We start from the raw sequence: 17,134 nt of genomic DNA, 5'->3' as shown, positions 1-17,134 counted from the left end.
TCTTGAGAGTACACGTGTCCTCCTCGCGGCTAGGCTTTGCAATATCCCTGCTGTTGAGTGACCCCTCCAGCCACACTCTCCTCCACTGGGCTAAGCCTTTTGCCGCATCCCGCTGTCGAGTAGATCCTGCCGACCCTGTCAACAAACGGTGTACTCTCTCTCCCTTAACTATCTTTCTCTGTGTTTTACTATCTGCTTAAACTCTCCCACTGCGGCTTTGGCCCTGTGTCCCCCCCCCGCGGTACATGCTACGTGTTGACCAGGTGTGTGTGTTGACCACGTAGTTAGGGTAGGCACATTGCATAGCCCGTGATATTTTTATCTTGGTGCACAGGTGCTTGGTATAAGCGGCAAATGGTGCCCAGCGGTAGTGCACAGTAGCACTGCATGGTACGTGGTGCACTTAGTGCCCTCAGTACTCTGTGTGCACGGTGCTAGGTACGCTCAGTGCACATGGTGCACACGTGCTAGTACCTCTACCACGCTAGTGCGGTAACGCACGGTGCTGCATGGTACGCAGTGCACACAGCGTGCGGTACTCGGTGCGCACGCTTGGGACACGTGGTGCATGTTGCGTAACCGCTGCTGAACCTAGCGTATAGCTCACGGTGCTGCATGGTATCCACTGAAAAACGGGATACTCTGTGCGCATGGGGCTCAGCATATGCGGTGTACATAGTGCACGTTGCACACGTAAATTGGTACTACAGTAGTGCTCATACAGTACTGCATGGCACACAGTGCACAAGCTGCCCACGGTACTCGGTGGACGGTGCACAGTGTTAATACCCTTGTTGCAGCACTAGTGAGTGTACACACTACGTTAGCACTTAGTAGTGCTTCAACACAGTGCCGCCGTGCTAATGCACGACACCAGGTCTGTGTCGGGGAAAGTCAGGGTTCCATCCCTGTACGGCCTGCAACCTAACATCCCACAGGAGGACAAGCGTACCCTCTATGTATGGTGCTTGGGCGTTCCACGTGCCACCTTGGCCCTCGAGGGACTTGGCATGTCGTATCTGTGAGGCTTTTCAGCCCCGACTGAAAGAGGCCCGTCTACAAAGAGCCATGAGGACGGGCTCTGTGTACTCTACCAGGTATGTCCTAATTATTATTAAACTTGATTATTTATTTATTTATTTATTTATTTAATAAACACTGGATTGCTGTTATTTTACTCGGGATCAATCATCATATTTGGTCGATGGTTCCAATTTCATCATGTTAGTGGGTTAAAATGCGACACAGTTGATGCGACAGTTGTAAAACGTAGTTGCAGCCAGTTTCATGCTAGCACTCGCTTGCTGTGTGATACACAGAGATGAATTTAAAAGTCTGTGTGTGACTTGTTTCCTTGCAATGAGGATCGATAATAGCAAAGTTTTCCTTTGATTAGGAGCTGTTACTGTCTCATTTTATGAAATTAGCTTTGAAGAGACGCATCCAGTTTATTTTGTGCATTTTGTTTTGTTGCTGTGACAGTGTCGACACAATTGAAAGGTATCGGGTGTGTGGGGAGGTAGTTGACCTGCGTGTCTTATTTATTTATTTTTTCTCCAGTGATGCGAGTCAGGAATTAGAGGCTAAAATAAACACTAGGAACCATGCAATTAATTAATTTAATTAATTAATTAATTTATTCATTCATTCTTTTACAACCTGGGGCCACGTTCTAGTCTGCGCAAGTGAGTCCCCACAAATGAAAAGCTCTGGGGCTTAATTGATTTATATTGGTCCACCAACCTAATCTATGCTGCCCCAATTTTCTGTTCCACAGTGAGTCTGGACAGATTCCAGTTATTGTTACGTTTTTTACATTAGTGACAATGCTATGGCTCTCCCGAGGGATCATCGTCAGTGTGACAGGCTGTTCAAATTCCGGCCACTTGTAGAGCATCTGGACCATACAGATATACACCTGGCCAAAATATTTCTTTGGACAAGCCCCTCCTGCTGTTCAAGGGGAGGCTTCTCTTTAAACAGTAAATATTCCCATGAAGCATGCCTGTTATGGAATTAAACTGTATGTGCGTTCCACTGGGTAAACTCATTGGTTTGGTGTTTACACAGGGAAGGACTCTCAGATTGACCCACCTGGCTGCCCACCATGCTTGCAGACAACTGAGAAAATTGTGTGGGATCTTGTTTTTCCCTCCTAAATCTTGGTTAGCATGTAGGTAACTTCTACACAGGGATTCCTCTGTTTAGGGCCTTGTACACATCCGATACAATGGCTTGTGGTACAATAGGACACCAGAGGAAGTGATTTCCACATTGATTTGCAGCCAAAAAACAGAGGCGTGATGAGATCAGAACTGTAAGGAACTGCTGGCAGTTAAATACATAGAAAATGTGTACCTCCCACCACCATCCACGATGAGACTACTGCAGCAGTTCCTGTGTGAGGTCAGAACACACACACACACACACACACACACACACACACACACACACACACACACACACACAAGCCCAAGTATCCTGGACCACAAATGGGAGGGGTGGATAGATCGGACTAGATGCTGGAGCTGCACAATGCTGCAAGGAAGAGCTTGGCATGGTATAAGAAGCTTGCCGTGTACATGGTCGAGATTTCTTTGCACAACGCCTTTGTAGCGTACCTAAGTACGGCACCAGAGAATCATCACGTTTCTGTATTTTCAGACCTCTGTGGTCTCCAGCCTTGTATTTGGTACACAGGAAATACCAGAGATGGAAAGACCAGAAACAGTGGCATGACTTAGCGAGTGGTATTTTATTCGAACGCTGCCAGTCCGGGTGAAAAGCAAAGCCACAAAAAAGTTTCTATATATGTTCCCGCAAGGGCATACGAAGCGATACACGGTTCTACTGTCTACTGTGTCCCTCTCAGCCAGGCCTCTGTTTGGAGGAGTGTTTTAACAGGTACCACACAGTAAATGAGTCCATCAAGGACTAAATAAACCCCAGAAGAAACAACCGTGACACATGCAGTACCAGTGCTTGAGATAACGTAACCAAAGGTAGTAAAAATGACTTGTTTTTATATTGTGTGACGAGGTCCTGAAGGATTATGGGTAACAAACCATTGAAGGGAGATGTTATGTTACCTATTCCTATTTTGTGCAGATTCAAAAAATACATGCTTATGCCAGGGGATATCATTGTTTTATGTATTGTGCACGTGAATTTGGGGTGGTCGTGGCTGCAGAAAAGTGAAAATGGCCTGGTGTCAGTCTAGGGCAGAGGTTTTCAAACTGTGGGGCACACCCCCTCACCCATGACGAGTTTATTATGGGTGCACCAATACCTGACTGGAAAATACTTTTTTTCTGACTTTCCGATTTTGTAAAAGCTCTGTGGTAAATGGCAGACTTGGTGGGCCTCCAGGATGATTCACTCAATCAACGACCCGTGCAGGGATCATGTTAAATCTGAGCTTGTGGTGTTTCAGACCTATCGCAGCTCGGCGAATCTATCGCCCAGCCCTCCTTCATTTGAAAGTGCAGCTGTGCCAGGTTTTAATATCAATTATTTTGTTCACAAAAAAAAAAAAAAAAAAAAAAAAATGTATGTGTGTGTGTGTGTGTGTATGTGTATATATATATATATATATATATATATATATATATATATATATATATATATATATATATATATATATATGGCATTATTTTTATATATATATATTTAGATACACCTGCAGTTTATCCATTTTTGCTGCGTGCGGAATGTAGAAAATGGGCAAACGAGGGTGCAACGTTTTATTAAATAATCGAGAGGTAGACTGGAATTTAGTACAGAGGTTTTTATTATTTTGTTTTGCTTTGCTTTGGTGTGGTCCTTGTTTATTTGACCTGTGCTAATAAACTGCTGAATTTGAGCACAAAGTTACTGCCTGTGTGGAACCTGCTTTCATTTTACATACGATGTTACAGTCTGTTTTAGGAAAATCATATTTTTCTAAATATTGTACTGTTTACTAGAAGGGGGGCTACAGCAAAAAAAAATCTCTGAAGGGAGGTGCAGCAAGGAAAGTTTGAACCCCTGGTCTAAGGCATGTAAGCACCTTCAAAATTGTGTAAAGATGTCTTTGTATCTTTGAACTTTGGACACTCTGAGCAATTCAGAACTAGTGTGTTTTCAACAGTGAAACTAAAGCTGTTAGATTTACATGTTTAAATATTGTTAAAAACAAGTGATGTTTTACTACGTACATTGACATTGCCTCAGATTCCATAGTGCCTCCTGACTTGAATAAGTGGGAAGGAGATTATTTTTTATATATATATATATATATATATATATTAGACACACACATAGTGTGTATACATGTGTTTACATTTTATTATGAAGTTAAAACATTACACATTTCAAAAGTGTAAATGTAATATAGTACAAGCAGCACATAAATCAAGCAACTGAATATAACAAAAACATTGTGGACTTACTTGATTGATAAATCTTGAGTGTCATTTGTAGAAAAAAGATTTTTACATCCCGGGGAAGATTTTTTAAATCATTGTAGCCTATAGAAATCCATTGGGAAGATGAAGCCGGTTTGAAAAACTAAACTGTGAATACTCAACCATTTATTTTTTTCGTACCATGAGCAATTTACAGTGCCTATAGCAAGTATTCACCCACCCTTGGACGTTTTCACAGTTTGTTGTATTACAACTTGAAGCATTTAAATGGGATTTTTTTTTCCTTTTGATTTACACAACCTATTCAACACATGTGAAAAAATAAATCAGTGTAAATAAAGACCTGAAAAGTCTTCGTTAGATAAGTATTCACCCCCTTTGCTAAGACACTCAATGGAGTCCATCTGTTTGCAATATAAGTGGTTCACATGATTTTAGATAAAAAACAACTGTCTGTCTGTAAGGTCCCACAGTTGGATAGTGCATTCAGAAGAAAGATACTACTATGAAGACCAAGGAGCTTTCAAAACAACTCTGGGATAAAATTGTGGAAAGGCACAGATCACGGGAGGTATAACAAGTTTTCAAAGGCAATGAATATCCCTTGGAGCACAGTCAAGTCAATTATTGAGAAGTAGAACACGGCACCACCCAGAATCTGCTTAGAGCAGGTCGTCCTCACAAACTGAGCAGCCGGGTAAGAAGGGCATTGGTCAGAGAAACCACTGAGCTGAAAGACCTAAAGCGTTGCATGGCTGAGATGGGAGAAAATGTCCGTCTGTTAACAATAGCTGTGGTACTCCACAAATCTGGCCTGTATGGAAGAGTGGCAAGAAGGAAGCCATTTCTGTAAAAAAGGCCATGTAAAATCCTGCTTGGAATTTGCAAAAAGGCATGTGAGAGAAAAGATGTGGCAAAAGATTCTGTGGTCCGATGAAACAAAAATTGAACTATTTGGCCTCAATGCAAAGCGTTATGTCTGGCACAAACCCAACCCAACACAGCACATCACCCAGGTAACACCTGCAAACCTGGTAGAGACTTACCCCAAAAGACTCACAGCTGTAATTGCTGCCAAAGGTGGTTCTACGAAGCATTGACTCAGGGAGGGTGAATACTTAGTTAGATAAGACATTTAAGTTTTTTTGAATTTTTTTATTAACTACTGTTTCACAATTAAACATTCTCTTGCCTCTTCAAAGTGTTGAATAAGTTGTGTAAATCAAAGGGAAAAAAATCCTATTTAAATGCATCAAGATTTCAGGTTGTAACACAACAAACTGTTAAAACGTCCAAGGGGGGTGAATACTTCCTATAGGCACTGGAAAATGGCAATTTTGTTTTGGTCCTCCCTGTTGAAGAATGTCCAATTCAGGCTTTGGACGACCTTTATTGTTTTGTTCTTGATTTTTCTTCAATTGAAAACGAGGAAAATGACATATGAATTTAAATCTACAACGCACTGTTTGGAAATCGAAACTTAATCGCATAATTCTTGTAGCACTGAGTGTCACAAGGGCCTCGGCAGAGAAGGGGTTAAACTGACACTAAACTGCATTAGTACAAGTATTTTGTAACCTGAAGAATGTGTTTTGTTGAAATTGTCAGTGGTGTTCCTGGTGAGCTGTCGGAGGACCTGCCTTGTAATTTGTGACGAACCTTGGTATGGACACTTGTTAGCACACATTTAACTCTGACAACATTTCTGAAAGATTATCATACTTTACGTGGACATCTGCTGCAAAGAATAAGGGTTTTGTATCCCTCATTTTTGATTGTGGGATATGCATGTCCAATTTTGGTTATTCTTTGATTTCCATGCTCAACGTGTGCAAGGTGTTAGTTGCACAACATCATGTTGACCAAGACCGCTGTGGTAGGAAGCTGCCTGGGTGTGTGGGGAGTGCTGGGCACGCAGTGAAGAATTGCACATTAGCAAACTGAAGATCCTGTAGCTCTGTTCAACTCTGAAGCACAAAGAGGATGTCTTGTAAAAGATTGACACTGGTTGGCGTGGCAAATAAAGCTTCACGCTGTATATTTATACTTGTGTTCTCTAGCCAACGTTTTGCCATGTTGAAGATTGTGTTTGAGATATTGCTGCTGTAGTCCAATTGTGCATGTTTATTATTATTATTATTGTTGTTATTATTATTAATGTGCATTGTATGTTTATCTGCAGTTACCCATGGATGTATAGTATCTACAATCAAACTCTTTTTACCCGATGGCATGGAGGCTCGGCGCCGGGCAGAGTAAGTTTGTTTCATTCTTTTGATTATGCAAATATTTATCTAAAGGTTAATGGTACTAAAATAATCATTGTTATAATTTAGATAAGTTTCCCATGAGAAGTTATTCTAATGTCATGTTTGCCAGTCTTATTGAGAAATACATTTTGAAACTTACATTATCACACGGACCAACTATTCATGTTAATATCTTGCACTATTTCAATCAAATATCCTGTACGCTTTGAGTACTGGAAGGTGTCTTAGAAAGTTTTTTGAGCTTGGATACGAAATAATTGTGCCTACTATAGGGTTTTAATACAGTATGCTTTGCATTGTTCTGTAGTTTAAGTTGCATGAATGAATAACAACTGTAAAAATCCTTCTAAAGGAAGGAGTTTCTTCTTGTGATGGAAGTCTGTGAACTGAATGACTGGTTCAGCACAGTTCCTATGTGGGTTCCTTGTCCATTATGGATGTAATGTGATTATCAGCTAAGTGTGCCATGTGATGGGGGTGTTGTCTTTTCTTTCTTGCTGGTCAGTAAAACAGTAGGAATTTGGCAGAAGAGAAGAGCACCAGCAGGATAGCTAGCTGTGGAGTCTGTAGTTACTGTGGAATCTCTTCATGTTTGTATCGGCCTCACTCCTGCTCCTTTTTGCACACAAAATCCTTTGCATCACAGGTGGAATTCCAGTGCGTAGGATCTCCTTGGTTGATTCATACTGTTGTTGCACAAGGAGCTCTGCTTGCCTGCAAGCCTGTAGGTGCTGGGATATCTGCAGAGCCCTTCGGGGCGGGAGTCTTTGGGGGGTGTTGATTTACATGCTGTCAAAGAAGAATTTTAAGAACCAAGTTGCAAAAAGTCCAGTTTGTCTGGATTTGCTTTTTGATTCGGGGTTGTGCTTTTGTTATGCACAATTGAGTGTTTTTGCAGGTCTAATACGTCTGTGTTTACATCTTCTAAATAATACATTGATTGTGAATAAAAGAACATGCAAGCAATTGGTTATCCGTCACATAGGCCAGACACATCTAAAAATACTACAGGGCATCATTAAATAATCAGAACTTAACTAAATGAAAGGTCCCCTCTGTGCAGTTAGTCAGGAATGAAAGTTAAATTCCAGTTTTAAATTGTGCTGGGACAAATACCCAAATATTTTTTGACATATATTCAAAGAAAAAATGCCTGTGTCCTCCAGAAATTACATAATAACAACATGCTTTGCCCATTTCATATGTGAGATTAATATATTTGAGAAAGAGGACTATCACAGCTGCTTTTGAGCCTCTATTTTCTGTTGTGCAGCATGTAATAAATGAGAACCAAAATGTGCAACGCCCCTGTTCCACAGTGTTCCAAGTGTTCAAATTACATGACAGTTTTTGTTTACTTGTTAAGCTAATAAAAAAGGCAATGAACCACAGTAATGGTGTTATTATTTTATGACAATGTGTCTATGGCTACTTTTTACTGCAAAGAAATCACAATGACGGAATAAAAAAGCAAGCATTTATGTAGTGTTTTTACATTAAGTACACATATGAAAAAACAGTTTAACTAAAATGACTGTTTTGCATCATTTGCTTTTGTAGTTAATTCAGTGTAGTAAAGTAAGACTTTCACATCCTATTTTTACTCCTGGGATATTTCTCTACTTGATAGTGTTATGCATAATGACTTTGATTTACTTTTTGCCAATGAACAAATATTCAAATACTTGTCTGAATTGTGAATGAATATCTGAACATGAAAATACTGTGTTCATCCCAGCACTGGTTTTAGGTGCATTTTGTAGTATAATAATGAAAATACTGTGTTCCTTACTGTAACTTTCTGCCTTGCTTTGACAATTTTAAAACAGAGCTGTATGATTAGAATTGAAAGCCAACCAAACTACTAACAACTTTCTTCTATGTTTAACTTCTTTTGACTCTTCAAATGCCAACATACAACATACAGGATGTATTCACAGTATTATATCTACTGTGTAAACTACATACAAATTTTGATTGCAAAAAAAGTAAGAAAATGCCTTTGCAACCTTGCTAAGGCACTGACCCTTCATTTAGCATGGCACTGTACAGCTCCTTTTTAACTGCTTTAGATGCCCAGTGGTCAAAAAGCTTGCATGTTGTAAATATTATAGTTATTCATAGTACGAAATATGTCAAATTATACTTTTTCTGCCAATTCAAAATTAAAGAATATTCTAATTTGTTTCAATTCTAAAAGAATATTGGAACATGAAAGTCTGTGTTTGTTCAGCACTATTCATATTGCGTTGACATTTAACATTAGAGATGCCATTCCTCTTTGAGTGTGCCACTGAGGGTACTTTGTATTTCTTCACAAACCCTCCTTTCTAGTTTAAGTAACAAGGGATCCACTATCGTAGAACTGTAAACATTGAATAGCTCAACGGTAAAAACCATGTGGGAAGCTGTTTCAATTTTGTTGAAAGAGAAATTTTAATTTTATTGTGTAGATTTTGAATTGACTGTAATTGGTGTCTTTGGTTTGGGCCAGACAAAAACTAGGAACCTTTTTAAAACTGTATATAATCTTGCAAGAGTTAATGTTGGTAGAGAACAGATAATAGTACTCGGGTCAGTGGTTTCTTCTCCTTCATTCATGTCCTGTGATTGCTACTTGGGACAGTGTTTGGTTCTGCACAGAACAGGTTAAATGTAGCCATTTGCAGTTTACATAAACGGGAAGTATGTTATTTTAGCACTGTGCAGATCGCAGTCAGAAGGTTTGTATGCGTTCAGAATGGAAATGGATTTGATCTGCTTATTGCAGCGGACTAGAGGTGATGTTTAACAAAGAGGAAGGATATTGTGTTGTCTGATTGTAGTGAAGACATCTCTCATAGGGCTGAACACAACTAGTATCTGAGGGGTGATCTGCATGGAGGTGAACATGTGAATGTACTTTGCTGGCTGCTGTATGTATGTAATCCCGTAGGTGAATTGAGATCGGCTGCAGCAGATTTTGTTTTGCGTGGCTTTGAAGAGGATAGGAGGAGGTGTCTGTGGAAGACATTTTCTTTCTGTTGGACGGGAGCTGGGGCCAGTGTCAGTATATACTGAACAAAAATATAAACGCAACATGTAAAGTGTTGGTCCCATGTTTCTGAAATAAAAGATCCTAGAAATTTTCCATACGCACAAAAAGCTTATTTCTCTCATTTTGTGCAAAATTTGTTTACATCCCTGTTAGTGAACATTTCTCCTTTGCCAAGATAATCCATCCACCTGACAGGTGTGGCATATCAAGAAGCTGATTAAACAGCATGATCATTACACAGGTGCACCTTGTCAGTCCTCATCAGGGTCTTGACCTGACTGCAGTTCGGCGTCGTAACCGACTTCAGCGGGCAAATGCTCACCTTCAGTGGCCACTGGCACGCTGGAGAAGTGTGCTCTTCACGGATGAATCCCAGTTTCAACTGTACCGGGCGGATGGCAAACAGCGTGTATGGCGTTGTGTGGGCGAGCAGTTTGCTGATGTCAACGTTGTGAACAGAGTGCCCCATGGTGGCAGTGGGGTTATGGTATGAGCAGGCATAAGCTACGGACAATGAACACAATTGCATTTTATCGATGGCAATTTGAATGCACAGAGATACCGTGACGAGATCCTGAGGCCCATTGTCGTGTTACTCATCTGCCGCCATCACATCATGTTTCAGCATGATAATGCACGGCCCCATGTCGCAAGGATCTGTACACAATTCCTGGAAGCTGAAAATGTCCCAGTTCTTCCATGGCCTGCATAGTCAGACATGTCACCCATTGAGCATGTTTGGGATGCTCTGGATCGACGTGTACGACAGCGTGTTCCAGTTCCCACCAATATCCAGCAACTTCGCACAGCCATTGAAGAGGCGTGGGACAACATTCCACAGGCCACAATCAACAGCCTGATCAACTCTATGCGAAGGAGATGTGTTGCGCTGCATGAGGCAAATGGTGGTCACACCAGATATTGACTGTTTTTCTGATCCACACCCCTTTTTTTTTTTTTTTTTTTTTAAGGTATCTGTTACCAACAGATGCATATCTATGTTCCCAGTCATGTGGAATTCATAGATTAGGGCCTAACGAATTTATTTCAATTGACTGATTTCCTTATATGAACTGTAACTCAGTAAAATCTTTGAAATTGTTGCATGTTGCGTTTTATATTTTTGTTCAGTGTAGTTTCTTTGGGAAGTACTGTGGTGTATTGTGGTATGCCAGGGTGTGGAGTTAGTGCTGTAACTTAACATGCCTCTGGCTGTCGGAGTTTCCCAGTTACCTGCAGTGGAGAGACTAGATAAACTGTGTGCTTTTCACGTGGCAGCTGCGGAGATAAAGAACACCTGGCAGGGAGAGAAAATAAAGAGAGGACTTCACGTCTTGCTGTCTCGGGTGGATTCACAGCTTTAGAGAGAAGAGATTAAACTGGAAGAGAGTAGCTGTATTTAGCCATGTTACTGCAGAGTTGTTGTTTTTTTATTTATGTAACCTGGTAGTGTGCAGTACAAAGGAATCTACACAAACAAGTTTATAGCAGTTGGGACACGATTTGGGCCAGTGATCTCCTCATTTTAGTTTCCGTTTCTGTGAGTGTCAACGTGTGCTCTTTTTCTTATCGGTATCACCGTGTGCATGTCTGCTGGAGAAGATAATAAACGTTTTGTTGAACCCCAGAGGAGAGTGAATCTTGGTATATATAAAAGAAACCTCAGCAGGGGTCCCGCTGCTTTTGACTAGAGCAGGGCTTCTCAAACGGGGACGTGAAACGAGAACATCCTGTACAAACTGACCTGCACTGGAGCATGGCCGGTCTTTACAAGAAATCATACTTTGCATTTTGAAACTTTTGTCAGGTAAAAACACTACATCCAGTATGTCCATTTTATTTTACTGTTTGTTCAATAAACGAATCATTTAGTTTTAATATTAAAAAGTATTTAAGTACAAGGATCGCACGAAACCAAAGTGATTTTAAAAGGGGGTCCGAACTAGACAACCCCTGTTCTAAAGGATACTGTTCAATCCACTCCAGTGCAGTGCCCTGGCTCTGACTGTTACCACACCTGTACAAAGAAAACCCCAAAGTCAGACTCCTGTGTGTACTGTGCACTTCAGAGTTAAATATTTACATTGCTTGCACAATTGATTCCCACCCTTCGCTGAGGACACTGACATTAATTTTTTTCTCTGTTGTCCCGTACAGCTGAGCAGGGTGTTTTTAAATATGTTGACTTCGTTACTGAAATATTTCTGTTTTAATGTTTTCCAGCGTCATTCAAGCTCCATTACCACTTCCTGTAGATAAGGTAAGTTCGACATTGTCAGCGTCTTTATGTTACTGAATGCTTTTGTTTTGAGTTTGTGGTTTTGATTGTGTGCAGTACGGAGAGTTTGTAGTTTTGATTGTGTGCAGTGCGGGTGGCTTGTAGTTTTGATTGTGTGCAGTACGGAGAGTTTGTAGTTTTGATTGTGTGCAGTACGGAGAGTTTGTAGTTTTGATTGTGTGCAGTGCAGTTTGTGGTTTTGATTGTGTGCAGTGCTTGTAGTTTTGATTGTGTGCAGTACGGAGAGTTTGTAGTTTTGATTGTGTGCAGTACGGAGAGTTTGTAGTTTTGATTGTGTGCAGTACAGAGAGTTTGTGGTTTTCATTGTGTGCAGTGTGGAGAGTTTGTGGTTTTGATTGTGTGCAGTGCGGAGTGTTTGTGGTTTTGATTGTGTGCAGTGCGGAGAGTTTGTAGTTTTGATTGTGTGCAGTACGGAGAGTTTGTAGTTTTGATTGTGTGCAGTACGGAGAGTTTGTGGTTTTGATTGTGTGCAGTGCGGGTGGCTTGTAGTTTTGATTGTGTGCAGTACGGAGAGTTTGTGGTTTTGATTGTGTGCAGTACGGAGAGTTTGTGGTTTTGATTGTGTGCAGTGCGGTTTGTGGTTTTGATTGTTGTGCGGGGAGTTTGTGGTTTTGATTGTGTGCAGTGCGGAGAGTTTGTAGTTTTGATTGTGTGCAGTACGGAGAGTTTGTGGTTTTGATTGTGTGCAGTGCGGAGAGTTTGTGGTTTTGATTGTGTGCAGTGCGGGTGGCTTGTAGTTTTGATTGTGTGCAGTACGGAGAGTTTGTAGTTTTGATTGTGTGCAGTACGGAGAGTTTGTAGTTTTGATTGTGTGCAGTACGGAGAGTTTGTGGTTTTGATTGTGTGCAGTGCGGGTGTGTTTGTGGTTTTGATTGTGTGCAGTGCGGAGAGTTTGTGGTTTTGATTGTGTGCAGTGCGGAGAGTTTGTGGTTTTGATTGTGTGCAGTGCGGAGAGTTTGTGGTTTTGATTGTGTGCAGTGCGGAGAGTTTGTGGTTTTGATTGTGTGCAGTACGGAGAGTTTGTGGTTTTGATTGTGTGCAGTGCGGAGAGTTTGTGGTTTTGATTGTGTGCAGTGCGGAGTGTTTGTGGTTTTGGTGTGCAGTTGTGGTTTGTGGTTTTGATTGTGTGCAGTACGGAGAGTTTGTGGTTTTGATTGTGTGCAGTGCGGAGAGTTTGTGGTTTTGATTGTGTGCAGTGCGGAGAGTTTGTGGTTTTGATTGTGTGCAGTGTTTGGTTTTGATTGTGTGCAGTACGGAGAGTTTGTGGTTTTGATTGTGTGCAGTGCGGAGAGTTTGTGGTTTTGATTGTGTGCAGTGCGGGTGGCTTGTAGTTTTGATTGTGTGCAGTACGGAGAGTTTGTGGTTTTGATTGTGTGCAGTGCGGAGAGTTTGTGGTTTTGATTGTGTGCAGTGCGGAGAGTTTGTGGTTTTGATTGTGTGCAGTGCGGAGAGTTTGTGGTTTTGATTGTGTGCAGTACGGAGAGTTTGTAGTTTTGATTGTGTGCAGTACGGAGAGTTTGTGGTTTTGATTGTGTGCAGTACGGAGAGTTTGTGGTTTTGATTGTGTGCAGTGCGGGTTTTGATTGTGTTGTGGTTTTGATTGTGTGCAGTACGGAGAGTTTGTGGTTTTGATTGTGTGCGGGTGCGTTTTGATTGTGTGCAGTGCGGAGAGTTTGTGGTTTTGATTGTGTGCAGTGCGGAGAGTTTGTGGTTTTGATTGTGTGCAGTGCGGAGAGTTTGTGGTTTTGATTGTGTGCAGTGCGGAGAGTTTGTGGTTTTGATTGTGTGCAGTGCGGAGAGTTTGTGGTTTTGATTGTGTGCAGTACGGAGAGTTTGTGGTTTTGATTGTGTGCAGTACGGAGAGTTTGTGGTTTTGATTGTGTGCAGTGCGGAGAGTTTGTGGTTTTGATTGTGTGCAGTACGGAGAGTTTGTGGTTTTGATTGTGTGCAGTGCGGGTGGTTTGTAGTTTTGATTGTGTGCAGTACGGAGAGTTTGTGGTTTTGATTGTGTGCAGTACGGAGAGTTTGTGGTTTTGATTGTGTGCAGTACGGAGAGTTTGTGGTTTTGATTGTGTGCAGTGCGGAGAGTTTGTGGTTTTGATTGTGTGCAGTGCGGAGAGTTTGTGGTTTTGATTGTGTGCAGTGCGGGTTTGTAGTTTTGATTGTGTGCAGTGTTTGTAGTTTTGATTGTGTGCAGTGCGGGTGGCTTGTAGTTTTGATTGTGTGCAGTGCGGAGAGTTTGTGGTTTTGATTGTGTGCAGTGCGGGTGGTTTGTAGTTTTGATTGTGTGCAGTGCGGAGAGTTTGTGGTTTTGATTGTGTGCAGTGCGGGTGGTTTGTGGTTTTGATTGTGTGCAGTACGGAGTGTTTGTGGTTTTGATTGTGTGCAGTGCGGCAGTGCGGGGTGTTTGTGGTTTTGATTGTGTGCAGCAGTGTGGTTTTGATTGTGTGCAGTTGCTTGTAGTTTTGATTGTGTGCAGTGCGGAGAGTTTGTGGTTTTGATTGTGTGCAGTACGGAGAGTTTGTGGTTTTGATTGTGTGCAGTGCGGAGAGTTTGTGGTTTTGATTGTGTGCAGTGCGGAGAGTTTGTGGTTTTGATTGTGTGCAGTGCGGAGTGTTTGTGGTTTTGATTGTGTGCAGTGCGGAGAGTTTGTGGTTTTGATTGTGTGCAGTACGGAGAGTTTGTAGTTTTGATTGTGTGCAGTACGGAGAGTTTGTGGTTTTGATTGTGTGCAGTGCGGAGAGTTTGTGGTTTTGATTGTGTGCAGTACGGAGAGTTTGTGGTTTTGATTGTGTGCAGTGCGGAGAGTTTGTGGTTTTGATTGTGTGCAGTGCGGGTGGCTTGTAGTTTTGATTGTGTGCAGTACGGAGAGTTTGTGGTTTTGATTGTGTGCAGTACGGAGAGTTTGTGGTTTTGATTGTGTGCAGTGCGGAGAGTTTGTGGTTTTGATTGTGTGCAGTGCGGAGAGTTTGTAGTTTTGATTGTGTGCAGTACGGAGAGTTTGTGGGATTGTGTGCAGTTGGCTTGTAGTTTTGATTGTGTGCAGTGCGGGTGGCTTGTAGTTTTGATTGTGTGCAGTACGGAGAGTTTGTGGTTTTGATTGTGTGCAGTACGGAGAGTTTGTGGTTTTGATTGTGTGCAGTGCGGAGAGTTTGTAGTTTTGATTGTGTGCAGTACGGAGAGTTTGTGGTTTTGATTGTGTGCAGTGCGGGTGGCTTGTAGTTTTGATTGTGTGCAGTGCGGGTGGCTTGTAGTTTTGATTGTGTGCAGTACGGAGAGTTTGTGGTTTTGATTGTGTGCAGTACGGAGAGTTTGTGGTTTTGATTGTGTGCAGTGCGGAGAGTTTGTGGTTTTGATTGTGTGCAGTACGGAGTGTTTGTAGTTTTGATTGTGTGCAGTACGGAGAGTTTGTGGTTTTGATTGTGTGCAGTGCGGAGAGTTTGTGGTTTTGATTGTGTGCAGTGCGGAGAGTTTGTGGTTTTGATTGTGTGGAGAGTTTGTGGTTTTGATTGTGTGCAGTGCGGAGAGTTTGTGGTTTTGATTGTGTGCAGTGCGGAGAGTTTGTGGTGCAGTGCGGAGAGTTTGTGGTTTTGATTGTGTGCAGTGCGGAGAGTTTGTGGTTTTGATTGTGTGCAGTACGGAGAGTTTGTGGTTTTGATTGTGTGCAGTACGGAGAGTTTGTAGTTTTGATTGTGTGCAGTACGGAGAGTTTGTGGTTTTGATTGTGTGCAGTGCGGAGAGTTTGTGGTTTTGATTGTGTGCAGTGCGGAGAGTTTGTGGTTTTGATTGTGTGCAGTGCGGAGAGTTTGTGGTTTTGATTGTGTGCAGTACGGAGAGTTTGTGGTTTTGATTGTGTGCAGTGCGGGTGGCTTGTAGTTTTGATTGTGTGCAGTACGGAGAGTTTGTGGTTTTGATTGTGTGCAGTACGGAGAGTTTGTGGTTTTGATTGTGTGCAGTGCGGGGGGTTTGTGGTTTTGATTGTGTGCAGTACGGAGAGTTTGTGGTTTTGATTGTGTGCAGTGCGGGTGGCTTGTAGTTTTGATTGTGTGCAGTACGGAGAGTTTGTAGTTTTGATTGTGTGCAGTACGGAGAGTTTGTAGTTTTGATTGTGTGCAGTACGGAGAGTTTGTGGTTTTGATTGTGTGCAGTGCGGAGAGTTTGTAGTTTTGATTGTGTGCAGTACGGAGAGTTTGTGGTTTTGATTGTGTGCAGTGCGGTGTGCAGTGCTTGTAGTTTTGATTGTGTGCAGTACGGAGAGTTTGTGGTTTTGATTGTGTGCAGTGCGGAGAGTTTGTGGTTTTGATTGTGTGCAGTACGGTGTGCAGTGTTTGTGGTTTTGATTGTGTGCAGTACGGAGAGTTTGTGGTTTTGATTGTGTGCAGTGCGGAGAGTTTGTGGTTTTGATTGTGTGCAGTGCGGAGAGTTTGTGGTTTTGATTGTGTGCAGTACGGAGAGTTTGTGGTTTTGATTGTGTGCAGTACGGAGTGCAGCGGAGAGTTTGTGGTTTGTGTGTTTTGATTGTGTGCAGTGCGGGTGGCTTGTGGTTTTGATTGTGTGCAGTAGTTTTGATTGTGTGCAGTAAGGAGAGTTTGTGGTTTTGATTGTGTGCAGTGCGGAGAGTTTGTGGTTTTGATTGTGTGCAGTGCGGGTGGTTTGTGGTTTTGATTGTGTGCAGTACGGAGAGTTTGTAGTTTTGATTGTGTGCAGTGCGGAGAGTTTGTGGTTTTGATTGTGTGCAGTGCGGAGAGTTTGTGGTTTTGATTGTGTGCAGTGCGGGGTGGTTTGTGGTTTTGATTGTGTGCAGTGCGGAGAGTTTGTGGTTTTGATTGTGTGCAGTGCGGAGAGTTTGTGGTTTTGATTGTGTGCAGTGCGGAGAGTTTGTGGTTTTGATTGTGTGCAGTGCGGAGAGTTTGTGGTTTTGATTGTGTGCAGTGCGGAGAGTTTGTGGTTTTGATTGTGTGCAGTGCGGAGAGTTTGTGGTTTTGATTGTGTGCAGTACGGAGAGTTTGTGGTTTTGATTGTGTGCAGTGCGGGTGGCTTGTAGTTTTGATTGTGTGCAGTGCGGGAGTTTGTGGTTTTGATTGTGTGCAGTACGGAGAGTTTGTGGTTTTGATTGTGTGCA

At 42.0% G+C, this 17,134-nt stretch overlaps 1 protein-coding gene across 1 annotated transcript in view; it reads left to right on the top strand.

Annotated features, from left to right (window-relative positions):
• slmapa (sarcolemma associated protein a) overlaps positions 1-17,134 on the top strand; it is a 97,221-nt gene that overhangs the window by 34,515 nt on the left and 45,572 nt on the right. The window contains 2 exon segments of the mRNA XM_041225082.1: positions 6,589-6,661; positions 11,937-11,973. Of these exon segments, the coding sequence (XP_041081016.1) occupies positions 6,589-6,661; positions 11,937-11,973 (110 nt within the window).

The sequence above is a fragment of the Polyodon spathula genome, chromosome 23 (genome assembly GCF_017654505.1).
Source record: "Polyodon spathula isolate WHYD16114869_AA chromosome 23, ASM1765450v1, whole genome shotgun sequence".
In the NCBI taxonomy this organism is placed as follows: domain Eukaryota; kingdom Metazoa; phylum Chordata; class Actinopteri; order Acipenseriformes; family Polyodontidae; genus Polyodon; species Polyodon spathula.
The sequence above is the reverse complement of the archived record's forward strand: the minus strand, read 5'-3'. Positions and strand labels throughout refer to the sequence as shown.